Source organism: Oncorhynchus nerka, linkage group LG5 (genome assembly GCF_034236695.1).
Source record: "Oncorhynchus nerka isolate Pitt River linkage group LG5, Oner_Uvic_2.0, whole genome shotgun sequence".
Taxonomy (NCBI): domain Eukaryota; kingdom Metazoa; phylum Chordata; class Actinopteri; order Salmoniformes; family Salmonidae; genus Oncorhynchus; species Oncorhynchus nerka.
In genome coordinates, this window is record NC_088400.1 from 52565957 (window position 1) to 52586904 (window position 20948).

Genomic DNA, 20948 nt, shown 5'->3' on the forward strand with positions numbered 1-20948 from the left:
TAACTGTATCTAACTTAGGACAAGAGTCTGGTCGAGTGGTTAACCCTCTCGCTTCCGGAACCATACGCTTCCCCCTTCGGGAGGGATCTAGTTTTTTAAAATCCTGCTAATATCCTAAAAATAATAAAATATACGCAAGTTCTCTTTTATAAAAAACTAACACAGTATCTAACTTACTGTACCTTGTGCCAATACATTGTAATGGCTGTATAGTACATGATACATTTATTCAGAGGATTGCAGTGGGGAAATGCTCCCATAGAGCTGACTAAAAAGCTCTTTGTCCTCCGGTAAACCATAAGCCCCGTCGCCCCAATATCTTATCTAAGGTCACACCAGCTTAAGGAAACAAAGCGCGAGTTGTCATTAACTCATAATCATGTCTTCTGCACTGGATGACGTGTGTTTTCCTATTGTTTGTGTCCCTTTTCTTTTAAACCCTAACTGTGCTCGAGTCATCTTTTCACCCTGTATCAGTGGAGGTGCGTGCGGTTGGGGTTTTAGAGAGCAAGCAGCGATGGAGGAGCAAGCTGATGAGACGAAAAGCATGCTGGACGATGCCATGGAATCAGACAGCAGCGCGAGAGCAGTGACGGCAGTGTGAGTGGCAGCGGGCAAGACAGAGCCAAGTCTACTCATTCAACAGCCACTGACTCGGACCAATGTTGACACAGAGTATAGAGAGGGGGAGGGAGGGTCACAGCCAAGTGAAAGTCCTATTACCAAAACCTGCCTGCCTCTCTGCCTGCCTGCCTCTCTGAAGGGGGAGGGTCCAATAATGATGGAGTGGATCAATGACCAACCAGAGCCCTAATGTCAGTTTGGCCTCGCATTCTCACCCATCTCTCTTGATTCAATTTGTACTGATCTACAGAGAGCTACACTTATCATTGAGAGGAGGGCTGGCATTGTCTTTGTTTGTATGATCAAGGGCGAATAAAAGAGCTCCTAGCCTGAAGCTAATAGACTGCGTCCCAAACGGCACTCTATTCCCTATATAGTCCACTACTTTTGAACAGAGGGCTCTGGTAAAAAGTAGTGCACGATATAGGGAATAGAAACCATTTGGGACGCAACCATAGACTGTTGTGGTCGTGATATACATTTGCTTTACCTTCTCTAAAGCCTGATAAGTAGTGTGGGTTGAGTGGTCACATTTACGTGAATTGTATAGAAGCGTCCATAATAGTATTCTAGGAAGGTGGTATATCAACTGTATGGAAAAATAAAGCAGTGCTCCACATTTTATATACTTGTGTTCTTTTCTAGATGTGTAAAGTAGAATTTTTAAAGATTCTAGTGTGTGTACTTTTCCAAACTAGTTGTCTATAGTTGATTACATATTATAAACATTAGAAATTATCTTTTTTGATCTGGCCCTTTGTCAGGTATGCTGTCTGACATTGCTGGGGCTACAAAAGTCTTGTAACTTTCCCAAAAGTCCAAGGTTTTCCAGAAATTACAGTTCAAGGATTCCCTCCTGACTTCAGGAATATTTCAACCAGGGTTTCTGGAAAACCAGGGAATTTGGAAAAGTTAGCAGATTTTTGAAACCTACTTTAGTGCGTGTGCTGTGCTCACTACTCTACAGGCTGTGAGGGTGGCGGAGGGTCTCACCATGGCAGCAGCTTGCGCGGCCACGGCCGTCTGGTTGGCCTGATGCTGCGCAGCCTTGATCTTGGCCTGCAGGTGGGCCGGCGGGTGGAAGTACTTGCACTTCTCCCGGGAGCAGCGTGACTTGATGTAGTCCATGCACACGGTCACCGTGTTATCGCTAGTGTCAATCATAGGGCTGTCGCTGGGGTGAGCGAAGCGGCAGTCCGTCTCGCCACGCGCGCAGTTGCCCCGCTGGAACTCCCGGCACACCTGGGAAGGAGGGTGGGGTGCATACGGACAAACAGACATGCACACGTACATACATGGACAGACACACGCATAATCACACACACACACACAAATGGACAGACATGCACAGTGACAGACAGACACAAATATTAGCTTAATATATCATACAATATAATACACATACCAATAACATATCAACAACTTATCATTATGTTTATAACTATAGACTGAATAATGGACAGACTAAGATGTTAATCTATTCAAAGCCTGGGCGTAGTCAATCAGAGGGGGCTTCACTCACAGCCTGGGATGTAAAACATAACACCGCACACTCACTAAGTGTGGGGAGAGCACGCACGAGCACGCAAACACACACACACGCAAAGACACACAAAGCATGGAGAGAACACACACAAACATGCAGAAGGCGGTAAACAGTCTCACTTAGTGTGGGAGTATCCCCATTCCTCAGTGGAACATGGCCTCTCATTAGCAACCACATCGCTCTGTTGCTAAGTGACAGTACTTTGAGGAAAACACACAATACACCTACACTCCCAGGTCTGTCTGTGCTTGCCATCCTTCCAAGGCTATTCTTTGTTTTCATTAACTCACAATTGCCTTGGTGCTTTGTTGTGGTATAAACAAACCCCCCATTGAAATAATCTCATCCATTTTAAGTAGATTTTTAAAATATATATATTTTTATTTAACTAGTCAGTTTAAGAACAAATTATTATTTACAATGACGGCCTAGGAACAGTGGCCTTGTTCAGGGGCAGAACGACAGGTTGACCGTGCCAGCTCGGGGATTCGATCCACCAACCTTTTGGTTACTGGTCCAACACTCTAACCACTAGGATACCTGCCGCCCCGTTAATCAACGGTGAGGTATAGAATTCTGTTGGCCAGCGCTCAAGTTCTTAAAGTGATCTATTATTTTAAAGTAAAGGTGTGTGGAAAGAGAGTATGTAAAATATAAGTTTCATATCTCTGATGGTTAGGACTAGGGAAAATAAGATCTGTGATAAGGGGTAACTTCCACCTCAACCTAGGTGGGTAAGGATGGTGTCGTAAGGTAATTATGGAGAGGCTTTCCCAACCCGCTCAAAGGGCAAACTCTTGATTCCTCGTATCGTGACTTCCCAGAGGCCGGCTCTCCTAACTCCTGGTATTGTACTTGGTTATTTTGTGATGTCTCCTAACTGCTAATATACTTCGATATACTATGACTTCTGGTATTGTTATTGGTTGGTGGTGGTGGTGTACCTCCAGCTTGTCCGTGCGTAGAAGCTTCTGGTTGGAGGAGGAGCTCTGCATGGAACAGGGAGGGCTGCCGGGGACGATGATACTCTGGGTGCTGGGCTGGAGCATCTCGGTGGGCATCATGCCCATGCTGTGGGTCATGTGGGTCAGGTAGGGAGCGTAGCTCAGCCCCGGGCTGGAGCCCAGCCCCTGGCTAATAGGAAACGACTGCTACCGAAAAATAGGGGGTGAGATGGGGGGGAAGATGGGAGACCGAGAGGGACAGAAATGTTAGAGGTGAGAGAGAGAGAGACAGCAGGAGGAGAGAAAGGCAGAGAGAGAAGAGGTTGGATGGAGGAAGAGAAAGGGAGAGACCCCAAAAGTTATAGAGTAAGAAGAGAGAGAAAAGAGGGGAGAGAAATAAGCAATTGTACACATCAGGGGTAGTAATGCCTCGTAGTCCGTTACTCACCATGGTAGGCTGCATGGTCGTGCCAGGGAACATGAAAGGCATCTGTTGAGCCAACATGGCTGCTGCAGTCTTCTGTTGTATGAGGTTGTTGCGGCCGTTGATCTCCAGCTGGGTCTTCAGGTGGGCCGGGGGGTGGAGGTATTTGCAGTTCTCCCGCGTACATCGGCCCTGAGAAAAAATACAATTAAAAAAATATGGTCATATGGTCAGAGGTGAGGCATATGCAGACATTCTTCAATACATTGAATACTGAGGGGCATATTGATATTCACAGCTGATGCTTTTGCAGCGGCTATTGGGGATCCTAATATCAAATGACGAGGAGTTGGGCGTATTGGCCTCAGCAGCCCGGGGTAGCAAGCTCAGAGGTTTGCGCTTGATGGCTAGCTGCTTCAATAAAGGATATTTAACACCTTACAATGTGTGGCTTTGGCTTCAACGTGTGTTAGCAAGATAATGACGCCAAAGATAGAACAAGGCGCCAGATGCTTCACCAGATGTATAAATCTGAAGCATCCGGTATCCATCTCCTGCTGTTGAATTGCCTCACCTCAACACCACCATGCAGTAAGGTAAGAGCAGTGACCCAATTACCTGAGCATCAACGCCCCAGTCACAGGTCTATGCTGAAATAGGACAACCTCCCTAACAGTCCACTGACAAACAAGCATACAGCCAGCCGCTCTCCATGCGCACACTGCCCAGCTGGCTCTGACCCCCAAAATAGTTCCACTGCGGTTACTACTGCAGTATGCTAACAATATTGTATGGTGTGCAGTAAATGTTAGGATGAGCCTAATGATGACCTTAGACGTGCTTTGCTTGTGATTATTTTGGATTGGGCCACTAAACATTCCCTAAATGAAGGCTGAAGGGATCTGTGTTGCCAGTGGTGTCATGTCCATACGGGGCAAAGGCACGTGCTCCCTCAGATTTGTCCTGTTTTAACATTCTCAGACGTTAAATGACAATTTAAGCCCACAGATATTTTTTGAAATAATTATGATACTATCAGTGGTATTTTGAGGAAGGTGCCCACTGACTGGACCAGGCAAAGAGTACCCCCCCACACCCCATTTTCCCTAGTAAGTGGTTCCTTCCAAGGTGCACAGAGCAAAGGGATGCCTAGGCAAGACACTAAATACTCAATGGAGGAGGAGATAGGGAGTAGAGTGACACACACAGCATTTGTCTAGTCATTCCATCGCAAATCAAACAAATGTTTTGTTGTGTCTCTGCAACACTAGCCACAAAGCAGTTTTATGAAGTTGGCTTTAGCTAGCTAGATTGGGAACCTATCTCCCAACTTCATAACTATAGCTATAAATCAAGTCAGAGTAGATTTTCTAACTATCTTAGCTGGCATGTCTGCTGGCAAGGTTGCATAATGATTATCGCTCTAGATTGCAGGGGGAAAAAGCCGTTTCAGATGTTTGAAAAATTAAGTACCAAATAATGGGTACACGACGCCTCTGCTTTTAGCCAAGGCAACATGTCAGAGAAGATGAAGTGGACCGCATTCTTGATGACCGAATATTTTTCTTGACATCACATGTCAACCCTATAAGGGTGGTTGTAAATCTGAACCACGCTTTATTTATGGTTCCCCCGTTTCAACATCCAGATTATTGTTCTGGTCACAAACATGAGCGGACCTTTATTCAATGAGGGGTTATTTGACCCCGGGGAGTCCGCAGAACAAATAACGTGTAATCACGCTGGTCAGCCGGATGTTGTCTTCCCGAGGCAAAATTAGAAACCTGATGAAAAGTGCTTGTTTTTTACCCCACTGTGATAAAAAAGCACCAGTGAGAGCATCAAACTGAGAGCAGGCATTCACACTGGGACATAAAGTTGGACATAGAAGGCCAACCTAGGGCCGAACTGAGCCCAACAAAGCTGTATGTGTGAAGGTATGCCTTATTTATGTATGAAACTAGCTATAGCTAGATATAATATGATTATAAGTGCTAAACCCATCATTCAATCATCTCTAAGACAAGTCTGGGGCAAAGCAGGCTACACTGTTCAAAACAAACACTGATTGCATTAATCCCATGATGATAGATGACGGAGTTATTTTTTTGCGTCGGTGGATAAAACATGATTGTGTTCCTTTTACATCAGGCCTATCCTTCAAATAACTAATATTTCAGGATATGAACATAATTTTCCCTAGTGGAGGGGCACAGAGGTCTTGGTTTAGTGTGGGGGAAGTCAAGTCACCCGTCGGGTGGGGTGCCACAGGGCTGCACTCTACGCTCGTTTCAGTTTCTACAGATGGTTCGTGCCAGTGCTGCACTGTACTCCTCAGTTTCTCCACTGGCGCAGGATATCCCTCCTCCTCCTCTCCACTCCATCCCCAGCCAAAGAATAATGTTATCGCTGTGCCTCGCAGCCAAGTGCCTGAGAGGTGTCAAAACCAATCAGAGCCTCTCTCACTGACGCCGCTCTAGGCAGACAGACTCCATGGCGACTGCTGGGAGGGGAAGAGTGATGGGGGATGCGGTGCTGCTGAGGCTGAGCTTTGGATGCCTTCCCTGTGACTGTGAGGATGGCTTGAAGGGCATTAGAGAGTGCTGTGACCCCTGACAATCACACACATGAGTAGGGCCGTGACCACCTTGACCAAACCCCAGAACCTAGTTATAGCCTATTTTCTGTGGTCAGGGAAAAACTCAGAAAATCCTGGGTTGCTTGCTTAGAAACAAGCCACATGACAACAATGCTTTCTTTGTGACATTTTGCTGCCAATGTCGTGATTGATTCAATGCATTCGGTGCCAGTTTAGAGCATCGTTACTCACCATTTGAGGGAGGAGTTAAGCAGCCTTAAAAACACTTTGGGAGAGTGTTTCATTTGACACATTAGAAAGGAGGGGGTTATTATTCATAAGTGTGTGGCACAGCGGTCAATATGCTCTCCCTCCACATTACTTCTGCTTATTAGCATTGACGGAGCGGTATACATTTTAACAAGCATTATTAAATGATAATCACAGGGTCCTTTTCACTCAGGTACTAATTAACTTACAGCCCACTGGCTCTCTAAGTCACAGCGATGCTGGCTAGAACACTTATGCAGTAAGTACACGTGAGATGACGCAAGCAGGGTCGGTCTGTTCAGAGGGAGTCGTGCCACTGACTCTGCAGATAAGAGACAACTAGAGGAGCGTTTCTGGCTGGCTCCGCTCTCTGAGCAGAGCTGCCGGCGAGCGCCCCGGAGCGTTCCTCGTGTAACAATGACAGTGCTAAAAAGCTGCCTGTCTCAGATGATGAAAAACTGAGCGAGAGGCTGTCATTAGAGCTCGAGTCAGATGTTATCTTGCCCAGCGGGGGATAGTGAGAGGCCCGTTGTCTTAACCACCCACACTGACGGAGCAAGAATTTATTCATCCTCACCATCGCATCGGAGCACGCATTTATGATTACCCCGTTAAACAAGCCCATTTCAGACGCTACATCGTTCAGCTGTAATGACACAGTGGATCCCTTCTGATAGCTGGGTCTGTCTCAAAATTTCAGCACAAAGTCAAGGATCTATGCATCTAGCTAACTTGTGATACTAGGCCTAATAATATAATAGGGTTAAGAAGATAATTATCTCTTCGGGGTTTGAAAAGCGATGACAACGAGGCCGGGAGTATAATACTAATAATTGCTGGCCCCTTTTTTACATATTTAACCACAGGACCGAGCTTTCTTGCCACCCACTTTTAAAATGATGGCTCTAGGGAGACTAAACCTTCCTTTTTCTACCCAGTTGGGGGTCACCCTTCCCTAACCAACTGAGTTTCTATGAACAGCCCATGTACATTAGATTAGTCCCAGGGGGACACAGATGAACGTCTGTAATTTCATGAACAGATTAGGATTATGCTCACTTAACCCATTTAGGCCCGTCCCCTTGGAGGCTAATTACACCGATTAATTGCCCATGTGAATCCAAAGTCTTTAACACCGAGAAATTGGGGGTTTCACATGCATGTTGTGATCGAATCATGACAAGTCATTCAATCATGGTAGCACTTGTCCCTTGTCATATTGGGGTAGTCAAATGGAGCCAAAGTTGTTTCCCTCAAGAATCTCAATAATAAACTAGCCTAGTTAGTCTCTTCCCACAGCTGCTGTGAGTTTGGGGCAAGCAAGACTACGAGAACACTGTATGATGCCTGCTGTAGCTATAGCATTGTGCTACATTACCAAAACCAGAACGACACAGCTGCCCTCGAAGAGGCCTTGGTGAGGAGGGAAAAACATATATCCTTAAGGCAACACTGTGGCTGACTGCTGCTGTACTGGCATGGCCCCCCCTGCCTAGAAAGAAAAAATACCTCCGACCCCCCCACCCTCTCAATCAGCTGTGCACTGAATCGAGACAGTGATGACTGCGTGTCTGTGGGTGGCACAGCACAGAGGGCCGCAGAACGGCGATTCAGTTGAGGCCTCCGCTGGCCATTTGCATTTTCCTTTCAATGGAGCTCTATTCTGCCTCGCCCGAGGTTCACCATCCCTTGAGCCGACAGAGGTGCAAAAAAAAAAATCAAAAGTAAAGCTAGACCCTAATTCAGGGAAGGCTGGGTGGCATGGCGGCCCCTCTCGTTATGTGGGTGGTAGGGGTTCAAAACCCCCCTCCTCTCAGTCCATCATTCAAACTCTTGCTCGCATACATAAATCGGTACTGGTACTCCTTGTATATATCCATGTTATTTTCTACTCCCTATGTATAGCCATGTTATTTTCTACTCCCTATGTATAGCCATGTTATTTTCTACTCCCTATGTATAGCCATGTTATTTTCTACTCCCTATGTATAGCCATGTTATTTTCTACTCCCCATGTTATTTTTACTTGTTATTGTTTGTTTTTTGTTGTTTTTTACCTCCTTTTTCTCCCCTATTTCGTGGTATCCAATTGTTGCAGTAGCTACCATCTTGTCTCATCGCTACAACTCCCGTACGGGCTCGAGAGACGAAGGTTGAAAGTCATGCGTCCTCCGATACACAACCCAACCAGCCATACTGCTTCTTAACACAGCGCGCATCCAACCCGGAAGCCAGCCGCACCAATGTACACCGTGCACCTGGCAACCTTGGTTAGCGCGCACTGCGCCCGGCCCCCCACAGGAGTCGCTGGTGCGCGATGAGACAAGGACATCCCTACCGACCAAGCCCTCCCTAACCCGGACGACGCTAGGCCAATTGTGCGTCGCCCCACGGACCTCCCGGTCGCGGCCGGTTACGACAGAGCCTGGGCGCGAACCCAGGGACTCTGATGTCACAGCTGGCGCTACAGTACAGCGCCCTTAACCACTGCTCCACCCGGGAGGCTACTTGTTATTGTTATTCATTATTCACTGTGTATTTATTCCTTATGTAACTATTTATGTCTTATACCATTTTGTATCTTCTATTTAATTCTGTATTGTTTAATATAATGACCTGTAAGTAAGCATTTCACTATTAGTCTAGTCTACACTTGTTGTTTACAAGGCATGTGACAAATTCAATTAAATTAGATATACATGACTTCGGGGAGGGAGATTATGTTGGTGAATGAGAGGGGGCTTTAGTTATGGAGGGAAGTGGTGGGGTTCTCGCTCTCTTTGTGTGACTAGGGTCAGACACAAGCTACTCATTCACCCTCAGGAGAAAGGCACTGTACAGGGTTCGCATAGCTGAAACCCACATTATGGCATTATCACCATCCTGACAGCTCGACAGCCAGGATCGATGGCCTTTTGGAGAAGAGTGACAGACGAGAAGGCCAATAAGACCTAATGCCAGTTCAATCAAGGGAGAAGAGTCGTGGGGGGGAATAAAAAAAAGAGGCACTGGTGAGACATAGTGGAACGCCATGGGCTAGGCTTCTCTCTGTATGTTACAGTTAATGCGCTAAACATAATTTCTTCATGCCTTTGCATTTCCAGACATCCACCACAACTCCTGAGATGACGGCACCTCCGGAGAAACTCTGACAACACAAAGTCCTTTCTCTTTATCCGTTTGTCCTTCTCCCCGGCGACGACTTCGCTCACTGTGAGAACTGACACTAATTTCTCTGACAAGAAGCAGGGAATATCTGTAATCCCTTTACACCATATCAGAGAGGCTTGTGTCTCCACTGACCTGGTGGCCTCTTCTCTTCCTCTCAGTCACTCTCCCTCTCTTCGTCTTTCTCTCTCTAGGTCTCGCTCTCCATCTCTCGGTCTCTCTCTGGGCATGAATGGCTGCTGGCATGTCAACCTTATTCCCAGTCAGGTGTGACATTTAAGCGAAACCTCGTGCAATGAGAACCCAACAGGATGGGCACTTACGGAACACGTTAAGGCCCAGAAAAAGCAGGTCCTGACACCACTCTGGAAGAAAGCAGAAGGGTTCTCCTTGCTGGATGCACACAGACAGGAGGTCCCTTCATCCTCCTTAGGGGTAGTAGTGTCCCTTTCCGGTGCCCTATTCCACTCAAGCCCACTGTAACAGGTTCACCTTAGCCATGAATACTACTCAAGGTGCCATGACATCCGTAAGCAGTACTGGGCACCATAGCTGCAAATGGCTCTCATGTTGAGGCATTCAACTCCATGCACACAGGTCTTCTAAAAGGAAATAAGCACTAATTGAAATGCTGTACTTTAAAATACTGAAATGATATCCTATGGCTTTTAATCGTGACATTTGAGAAGATGAACTATACCTATTAGCGTTTCCTTTAACTTAAGAGTTTCTTACACCATAGAAATAGTCAAAAGTACAAATCGAAGAAAAAACGGTAGATATATCTGTAACAAACCTTGCCCATTTTGTATTGGCCTACATGTCTGGCGAGTCTCATCATAAGGCTATTATGCGACAACACAAATGAGAGCCACCATTAACCAAAATAAATTATGGAACAAAGGCCTGTTTTTGCTTTTTGTCACACACACGTCTCCCGTTGCATTCACGCGCTGCCTACTAGATTACAGTGTTGTCTCAGCGGTAATTACATATGCCTTTGTTTGAACACCCGTAATCCTAGAGATGGGCGAGCGGTGCTACGGCTGACACGCCTGAGATTACCCCAGGAGTGTGGCAAAGAGCCTCCTAAGCCTCCTGGCTTTCCACTACAGAGGAGAGAGGAGCGAGAAAGAGGAAGGGGGGGAGAGTGAGTGAGTGAGTGAGAAAGATAGGTCATAATACCCCCCTCCTGTTCTCTCAGACGCAGACAGTGTCATCTGTGTAGGGACACTCCTCAGCAGGGGTCCCTCTACCACGGGCCCACACACAAAACACACACACTCCCAAAAACACACATCTCCATCTGGGGAGAGGGCATTGTATAAAAGTGTGGCAGACAGTACTGTGTATGAATCAGAAATAGATCAACTCATTCTAATTCTTTGACTGTAACATCAATGAGAGTGTATTCAGAGTGAGGTGCTGCCTGGAACATTGAGCACACACACACAGTTTCTCTGAAAGAACACAGCTTGAAAATAGCAGGGTGACACTTAATACAAATGATGAACCTTGAGATACAGCAGAAATAAAAAGCAAGACCAAAAGCAAGTCTAACTTATGTGCTTGTTGAAAAAGGACTGTCTAACATTGTATTGTTGTGGACAAGTTATGAGGGAGCGTCCAGACCGAAGAGCGAGGGCAAGTTTTTTTGTGCATGTATGTTACAGAGTTGTGTGCGTGTGTGTTCTGCTTGCCTGTCAACATAGAGATAGGATTTGTGTGTGTGTCTTCAATGCTCTTACAACTCTCTTGCCTCCCAGGTCTATGCTGTAGCCCAGTAGGCTGGGCTGGTAATCCAGTGAGCCCTGCCTACTCCAGTTAATCTGATCATCTGTGACCTGCTGAGACATGAAACCCACCCTGTTGAGCTGCTCTAATCTAATTACACACACACACACACACACACACACTCCCAATCTCTTTGTTGACCGGCTGAGGTAAAGGACTGAGGCAATATTCCTGACAACTAAGCCTAACTGTCATGAGCACTTGGTCCATTTCAGACACTTGCGTACCAGTTGTAGATTGGTCTATTTGTCACTGACACCTTCTAGGAGGAAAATAATTGTAGAATAAATACTAGCCAACGTCAAGCAGCAACTAGAGAAAAATAGCCATTTTGAGAGAGAAAATGAACAACAATTGCTAGCCTATCTACAGTGCATTCGGAAAGTATTCAGACCCCTTGACTTATTCCACATTTTGTTACATTACTGCCTTTTTCTAAAATTGCTTACTTAAAAAAAAAATGAAATCTTGCATTTACATAAGTAAATCAGACCCTTTACTCAGTACTTTGTTCTAGCACCTTTAGCAGCGGTTATAGCCTGGAGTCTACTTGGGTATGACGCTACAAGCTTGGCACACCTGTATTTGGGGAGTTTCTCCCATTCTCCTCTGCAGTTCCTCTCAAGCTCTGGGGAGTGTCGCTGCACAGCCATTTTCAGGTTTCTCCCGAGATGTCCGATCGGGTTCAAGTCCGGGCTCTTGCTGGGCCACACAAGGACAGTCAGAGACTTGTCCCGAAGCCACTCCTGCGTTGTCTTGGCTGTGTGCGTCGTTGTCCTGTTGGAAGGTGAACGAACCTGCACCCCAGTCTGAGGTCCTGAGCATACTGGAGCAGGTTTTCAAGGATCTCTGAACTTTGCTCCATTCATCTTTCTCTCGATCCAGACAAGTTCCCCAATCCCCCCACAGAGGAACTCTGGAGCGCTATAAGTGTGACTATTGGGTTCTTGGTCACCTCCCTGAACAAGGCCCTTCTCCCCCGATTGCTCAGTTTGGCCGGGCGGCCAGCTCTGGAACCGCCTAGGCCCTTCCTAAACTTCTTCCATTTAAAAATGCAGGCCACTGTGTTCTTGGGGAACTTCAATGATGCAGACATGTTTTGGTACCCTTCCCCAGATCTGTGCCTCAACACAATCCTGTCTCGGAGCTTTACGGACAATTACTTCAACCTCATGGCTTGGTTTCCGCTCTGATATGCACGGTCAACTGTGGGACCTTATATAGACCGGTGTGTGCCTTTCCAAATCATGTCCAATCAACTGAATTTACCACAGGTGGACTCCAATAAAGTTGTAGAAACATCAAGGATGATCAAAGTTAACAGGATGCACCTGAGCTCAATTTCAAGTCGTTTTCTATTTATAATTTAAAAAAATAAAAATAAACTGTTTTCGCTTTTGTCATTATGTAGATTGATGAGGAAAACATTTACTTAATCAATTTTAGAATAAGGCTGTAACGTAACAAAATGTGGAACTAGTCAAGGTGTCTGAATACTTTCCAAATGCACTGTATACTGTTGTTTAGAAACAAACACCCAAATCCCCATGGGATTCAGTTCCAATCTGTTAGCTAGATGCTAGTTACTTCTTGATGGGGTTTTTTCCCTGAAAATGATAGGGCAAAAATGGGTATGAGTGTTTCCTTGCATACCTCCGAGACTCTGAGCAGCTCCACAGAGAAGTCCTCTTTAAAAGGCATACTGAAGGACCTGGCCAAGGAGGGCTGCACACGACCTCCAGTATGCCTAAGTCTCCAACCAGGATTACACAATATTTGCACATTATTATTATTTTAATTCATCAAGCTCTGTCAAATTGGTTGTTGATCATTGCTAGACAGCCATTTTCAAGTCTTCCCATAGATTGTCAAGCAGATTTAAGTCAAAACTGTAACTAGGCCACTCAGGAACATTCAATGTCATCTTGGTAAGCATCTCATATGGATTTGGCCTTGAGTTTTTGTTTATTGTCCCGGTGAAAGGTGAAATCATCTGCCAGTGTCTGTTGAAAAGCGGACAAGCAGAATTTCATCTTGTCACATACACATGTTTAGCAGATGTTAATGCGAGTGTAGCGAAATGCTTGTGCATCTAGTTCCGACCATGCAGTAATATCTAACAAGTAATCTAACCTGACAATTTGACAACAACTATCTTATACACACAAGCGATGGCCGAACGGCATAAGCAAGATGCAGTAGATGGTATTGAGTACAGTATTTACATACGAGATGAGTAATGTAGGGTATGTAAACATTATATAAAGTGGCATTGTTTAAAGTGGCTACTGATACATTTATTACATCAATTTTTTTATTATTATGGTGGCTAGAGATGAGTCAGTATGTTGGCAGCAGCCACTCAATGTTAGTGATGGCTGTTTAACAGTCTGTTGGCCTTGAGATAGAAGCTGTATTTCAGTCTCTCGGTCGACCGATTAAATCGGAATGGCCGATTAATTAGGGCCGATTTCAAGTTATCAAAACAATTGGAAATCGTTATTTTTGGGCGTCGATTTGCCGATTTAAAAAATATATATATTATTTTTAATACTTTTATTTAACTAGGCAAGTCAGTTAAGAACACATTCTTATTTTCAATGACGGCCTAGGAATGGTGGGTTAACTGACTTGTTCAGGGGCAGAATGACAAATTATCACCTTGTCAGCTCGGGGGATCCAATCTTGCAACCTTACAGTTAACTAGTCCAACGCAATATAACGACCTGCCTCTCTCTCGTTGCACTCCACAAGGAGCCTGTTACGCGAATGCAGTAAGCCAAGGTAAGTTGCTAGCTAGCATTAAACTTATCTTATAAAAGACAATCATAATCACTAGTTAACTACACATGGTTGATGATATTACTAGATATTATCTAGCGTGTCCTGCGTTGCATATAATCTGACTGAGCATACAAGCATCTGACTGAGCGGTGGAGCGGTGGTAGGCGCATAAACATTCATTCAAACAGCACTTTTGTGCGTTTTGCCAGCAGCTCTTCGTTGTGCGTCAAGCATTGCGCTGTTTATGACTTCAAGCCTATCAACTCCCGAGATGAGGCTGGTGTAACCGAAGTAAAATGCCTAGCTAGTTAGCGCGCGCTAACTAGAGGAACGGAAGCTATACTGTTACACTGGCAATACTAAATTGCCTATAAGAACATCCAATAGTCAAAGGTTAATGAAATTCAAATGTTTGAGGGAAATAGTCCTATAATAACTACAATCTAAAACGTCTTACCTGGGAATATTGAAAACTCATGTTAAAAGGAACCACCAGCTTTCATATGGGGCGGCAGGGTAGCCTAGTGGTTAGAGTGTTGGACTAGTAACCGGAAGGTTGCAAGTTCAAACCCCCGAGCTGACAAGGTACAAATCTATCGTTCTGCCCCTGAACAGGCAGTTAACCTACTGTTCCTAGGCCATCATTGAAAATAAGAATTTGTTCTTAACTGACTTGCCTAGTTAAATAAAGGTAAAATAAATAAATAAAATATGTTCTCATGTTCTGAGCAAGGAACTGGAACGTTAGCTTTCACGTTAGCACTTATTACACTTATTTTACCTTAAGTAACTTTTACGTTCTTCTCCAACACTTTGTTTTTGCATTATTTAAACCAGAGGCTAAATTGATTTTATTGATGTATTATATTAAGGTAAAATAAGTGTTCATTCAGTATTGTTGTCATTATTACAAATATATATATATGTATTTTTTTTAATGGCCGATTAATCGGTATCGGCTTTTTGGGTCCGCCAATATTCGGTATCGGCGTTGAAAAATCATAATCGGTCGACCTCTAACCTGTACTGACCTCGCCTTCTGGATGATAGCAGGGTGAACAGGCAGTGGCTCGGGTGGTTGTTGTCCTTGATGATCTTTTTGGCCTTCCTGTGACATCAGGTGCTGTAGATGTCCTGGAGGACAGGTAGTTTTCCCCCGGTGATGCGTTGTGCAGACCTCACTACAATCTGGAGAGGCTTACGGTTGTGGGCGGAGCAGTTACCGTACCAGGCGGTGATACAGCCCGACAGGATGCTCTTGATTGTGCATCTGTAAAAGTTTGTGAGTGTTTTTGGTGACAAGCCAAATTTCTTCTGCCTCCTGAGGTTGAAGAGGCGCTACTGCGCCTTCTTCACCACGCCGTCTGTGTGTGGGTGGACCATTTCAGTTTGTTTATGATGTGTACGCCGAGGAACTTAAAACTTTCCACCTTCTCCACTACTGTCCCGTTGATCTGGATAGGGGGCTGCTCCCCCTGCTGTTTCCTGAAGTCCACGATCATCTCTTTTGTTTATTGACATTGAGTGTGAGGTTATTTTCCTGACACCACACTCCGAGGGCCCTCACCTCCTCCCTGTAGGCCGTCTCGTCGTTGTTGGTAATCAAGTCTACCACTGCAGTGTCATCTGCAACCTTGATGATTGAGTTGGAGGCGTGCAAGGCCACGCAGTCATGGGTGAACAGAGAGTACAGGAGAGGGCTGAGAACGCACCCTTGTGGGGCCCCAGTGTTAAGGATCAGCGGGGTGGAGATGTTGTTACCTACCCTCACCACCTGGGGGTGGCCCGTCAGGAAGTCCAGGAACCAGTTGCACAGGGCGGGGTCGAGACCCGGGGTCTTAAATGACGAGTTTGGTGTTAAACTATGGTACTATGGTGTTAAATGCTGAGCTGTAGTCCAACAGCATTCTAGGATTTTGCTATTATGTTTATTTTTATCACAAAACATCCAATGACAAGTATACCCATAACAGAATGCAGCAACCACCATTCTTGAAAATATGAAGAGTGGTACTCAGTGATGTGTTGTCTTGGATTTGCCCCAAACATAACGCTTTGTATTCAGGACAAAGTTAATTTCTTTGCCACATTTAATGCAGTTTTACTTTAGTGCCTTATTACAAACAAGATGCATGTTTTGGAATATTTGTATTCTGTACAGGCTACCTTCTTTTCACTCTGTCATTTAGGTTAGTATTGTGGATTAACTACAATGTTCTTGATCCTCCATTTTCTCCCATCACAGCCATTAAACTCTGTAATGGTTTTTAAAAGAACCATTGGCCTAATGGTGAAATCCCTGAGCGGTTTCCTTCCTCTCTGGCAACTGAGTTAGGAAGGACGCCTGTATCTTTGTAGTGACTGGGTGTATTGATAAGTGTAATTAATAACTTCACCATGCTCAAAGGGATATTCAATGTCTGCTTCAAAAAAGTTTTACCCATCTACCAATAAGTGCCCTTCTCTGCAAGGCATTGGAAAAACCTCCCTGGTCTGTGTGGTTGAATTTGTGTTTGAAATTCACTGCTCAACTGAGGGATCTTACAGAGATAATTGTGTGTGTGCGGTACAGATGAGGTAGTCATTCAAAAAGCATGTTAGAAACATGGAATTCATTTTTAAAAACATTCATTTTTTAAAACTCTGTCTCCTTTGTTTACCTTTATGTTTTGAGTACATGCTTAACTCTATAGCCATGCAATTCTCTCTTACGCACCGGCCACCATTCACCTAAGCCTGAGAGCCGACCCTCATTGATAGCGTGTCAGGTGTCGAATGTTTCAGAGTGATGTAAATCCATAGCCCAGACCAAGGGGGATAATATGGTGGAGGGAGGGATGGAGGGATGAGGTGGAGGGAGAGCAGGAGCAGATCTATTCATCAAAGCCCATTTCCAACACACTCAGCAAATGGATGAGCACAGATGCGTACCAAATGGCATATCATTCCGTATTTAGTGTAATACTTACCCATAGGGCTCCGGTCAAAAGTAGTGCAATAGGGTGCCATTTGGGACAGACCAGGAAATCTGTAATATGGGAGACATGGCTGACGCAGACCAGTGTGTCTAAGGTTACAGTGTTGGGTTGTGTTGTGTTATGGGCCTTTTCTATCATTCACAATTCATTGAAGGAAAATGCTGTATTAGTAAAATCACTCTCAAACTATGAAGTGGCGCTTATAAACAAGACATCAGTCCTCCATATGCGTTGAAATGGCGAGCATGACAACCAAGTGAGGACAGAATGCATACAAAATATTGTTTTCTGGTTGGGATAGAGTTTCCCCTGGTGACAGATATCCACCTGTAGGACTGAACTCAAGAGCCTCTGAGGGCTTAGAGATGTCGTGGCAGCTTCTCTCCAGGGCCATGTTCATAAGGAAGAAAAAAAACATGAAATGGACTGAAACAGGGACGGACTACCTGGACTTGTCCAATGAGAAATACAAATGTTTGTTTTCCTTTGCAAAGTGTTTTAAAATTATGCATGCCCTAATGAACATGACCCAGAGGTAGGTAGCTAGCTAGGTAGGTACTGTATGTAGGCTCTCTGGTGATGTTGGCCTTCTGGTTCTAAATATAAGCCCAAGGTTGCCTCGCGCTACAGGAAGTGAATTAGAGCCCAAGAGCGATGACTCACACAAGCCACTCAAGTGGAGTAAGCACACCTTTTATTTCTACCGTCAGCGTACACACACGCCAGAATGACCAAGCCAACACTCGTGTATCGGGAATAGAGGGAGAGAGGCAGAGCAAGACAGAGCAACCCCCCAGAGAGAGTTTGTGTTTCTATGAGTAAAGCCTGTCTAACAGAAACAATAAATTAGTCTCATTTCATAATTTGTTAATGAATGTAAACGTTGAATTGCATTGGTCTTTATTAAACAATGACAAATGGAAGTATAAGAGTTTAGAATCCCTGTGTCACCCGAAGAACACACGCTCACTCCTTCCCTCCACCATATCACTCCTACCTCTCCATCCCTCCACCATATCACTCTCCTACCTCTCCATCCCTCCACCATATCACTCTCCTACCTCTCCATCCCTCCACCATATCACTCTCCTACCTCTCCATATCACTCCTACCTCTCCATCCCTCCACCATATCACTCCTACCTCCAAACCGCCCACCTATTTTTTCCCTCTCGCCCTTGGTCCCACCTACCTCTCCCTGCCTTCCTCCCTCACTCCTTACACCTAACTCTCCCACCTCTCACCTACTTTTCCCCTCCAGCCCTTGGTCCCGCCTACCTCTCCCTGGCTTCCTTCCACCTACCGCTCCCTCCCGCCTAGGGTAGTTATAATTACTACAAATACAAACACACCATGAGTTTTAATTAACTGCAACAGTATATGCGCTGCCAATTTGTGTTCCCCCCCCACCACCAATACTCCCATCCATCTTTCCCTCCCACTGTACACCCTTCTCTCCCTCCATGGGATCATCTGAGTCTGGGGAAGTGTGTAGGCATCCCAAATGGTACCCTATATAGAGCTCTACTTTTGACTAGAACCCATGGTGCTCTGGTCAAAAGTAGTGCACTATAAAGGGAATAGGGTGCCTTCGGGATACAACCAGTTTGTAGGCCCTGACCCTATGTGCGCTGCCAATTAGTATCCCCCACCTGTCACTGCGGGTCAGTCGCGCAGGCATCTGCTGGGTGTGAAATTGCCCATCTCAATTTCATCCCTGAACTCTGCATGCCCCCCCACCCCTGCTCCTACCACCAGCAGCATCTATAGACCTTTACCACACAACCATACACTGGGGGGAAGGGAGGAAAGGCATGCTGCAGATAGCCTACTGCTGGAGTATATGGTGCACTGGGCCATTAGTACATACCAGTGCAACATTTTGCAATGAAAGCAGGTGTTTCTTATTGGACAAGTTCAGGTAGTCCCTCCCCATTTTAGTCAGTTTTATTCCGTTTGGTTTTCTAGTGATTACAAACCTGGAGTGTGTAGAGCACTGGAGAACATGGAAAACACGGCTGTTGACCGAAAGGCTTCTCAACCTCACCGGTCGAATCATATCACTATAATAACGACTCGTCTAATCTAGTATTTGTAGTTGTCAGTTATGTAATTATGAGGTACTTTGTTCATGGTCAAATCATTAGGCACCCTTAGTGCAGTTGGAATGGTAATCAATCTGGCCTCTGTAATCATTGGAACATTGATTCACCCCCCCCCCAGCCAATTGAGATATCACATGTGACCAACACATTTCAGTTAATTACTAAAGCTCACGCCTTGGGCCAATCAGTGTAATTTTGTAAATGCTGAATCTCTATGGCAAGATGCATCATTCACCGAAGTTTCTCAAAAATCCAGCCAGTGCCATCTGAGATATGGCGTGTGACAAACGTACGGATGGAGACAGATCCACAGTCCTCTCCCGATTTCATCGTGGGGGACAATTTTGAAATGTGACCTAACGGTTTACAAGTTCAGCGATTGGAACCGTTGTAAAGCATTCCCTGACGGATATATTGTGTGTGCCAAATGGCACCCTATTCACTAAATATAGTGCACTACTTCTGATCAGTCCTATGGGTCGTGGTCAAAGGTAGTGCACTACTCCGGTCAAAAGTAATGCACTATATAGGGAATCGTGGGCCATTTGGGACACAGTATTAGCGTGGTATGGTTAATACTGTGTCCCAAATGGCCCACGATTCCCTATATAGTGCATTACTTTTGACCGTGGTAGTGCACTACCTTTCAGACATCGAGGGAGTTTAAGGTAAGACTCAGTGGGCAAGAAAGAAAAACACCAGCTCATTACAGAGGTGCTATTATTTTGGTGGCCTCCACATCTGGTTGCCCCCGCTTTGTTCATTAATCACTGGTGCACTGCAGACACTCACACGACAAATTAAGTAGATTCCACATTAACCGCTTGTTGGGTGCCCACCACTGCAATCCATGGTCAGTATGATAACAGTAAGCTGGGGTGTATTAGCATTAGCTCTGCAACATAAAACATGTTTCTTATTTGACAGATTTGGGTAGGTCCCACCGTGTTAGCTTCTGTATGACTCCAAATTAATACTTCCCTGGTCAGTCACCTTAAGGGGAAATTCATATCATATTGCATATCTATGCATTCAGATAGGATATAGGCTCTGAATTGCATTCCAATGAGTTTAAAAGTATAGTCAAGTTAAGCCTACAGGAAAAAAGGTCCTTTATCGCAAAATCATTTCAGGGTAACAATTAAGTACCTCTAGGTGAGGTATTAAAATGGTCAAAAAGAAAGAAATGCTGTCGCATCTTGGCACAGAGCAACTTCTCAAGAAATACATTTACTAGGATTGTCTGGGAAAGAAAATCTGAAAACTAGCCATTATTAGCAAAGAGGTTTGGAACTCTTTGGTCTATTAACTCATTTACAGCTTGGTAACATCACTAGGCAGGCCAAAACAGGCTGGAATGTCAGGTGGTTTTTTCAAACAGTTCTTACACTAAAAGGGCATTATCATAATTTGCACAGTATTATTCCAAACTCAGTGTGGAAATACAGTATATAAAACACAGGGAAATGCATTTTTTTTTGACTGCAATGGGACTTTAAGGCTACCTCACCTGACTAAAACAAAAGAGTGCTTCACTTCAAGGGTTAAATCACGCCAAGATGGCCGCCTCACTCCCCCCCCTACAATGTTGTTGATCCTATTTTCTCCTATCACATCCACTAAACTCTGTTTTAAAGTCACCATTGGCCTCATGATGAAATCCCTGTGCGGTTTCCTTCCTCTCCGGCAACGGAGTTAGGATAGACGCTTGTATCTTTTGTGACTGGGTGTATT

At 45.0% G+C, this 20948-nt stretch overlaps 1 protein-coding gene across 17 annotated transcripts in view; it reads right to left on the reverse strand.

Annotated features, from left to right (window-relative positions):
• Window positions 1–20948, reverse strand: part of LOC115129612 (muscleblind-like protein 2a) — an 83248-nt gene that overhangs the window by 19067 nt on the left and 43233 nt on the right. For 11 of the 17 annotated variants that reach the window (XR_010463971.1, XR_010463970.1, XR_003863676.2 and 8 more), the window contains exons 3-5: window positions 3563–3730; window positions 3115–3321; window positions 1618–1866 (exon numbers count right to left, since the gene is read on the reverse strand). Coding sequence is in view for 14 of the 17 variants with exons in the window: in XM_029660170.2 (XP_029516030.1) it covers window positions 1618–1866; window positions 3115–3321; window positions 3563–3730 (624 nt within the window). In the remaining 3 variants the exon portion in view is untranslated. The remainder of the gene's footprint in view (window positions 1–1617; window positions 1867–3114; window positions 3322–3562; window positions 3731–20948) is intronic. The other 6 variants (XM_029660171.2, XM_029660164.2, XM_029660176.2 and 3 more) reach the window with 1 other exon arrangement.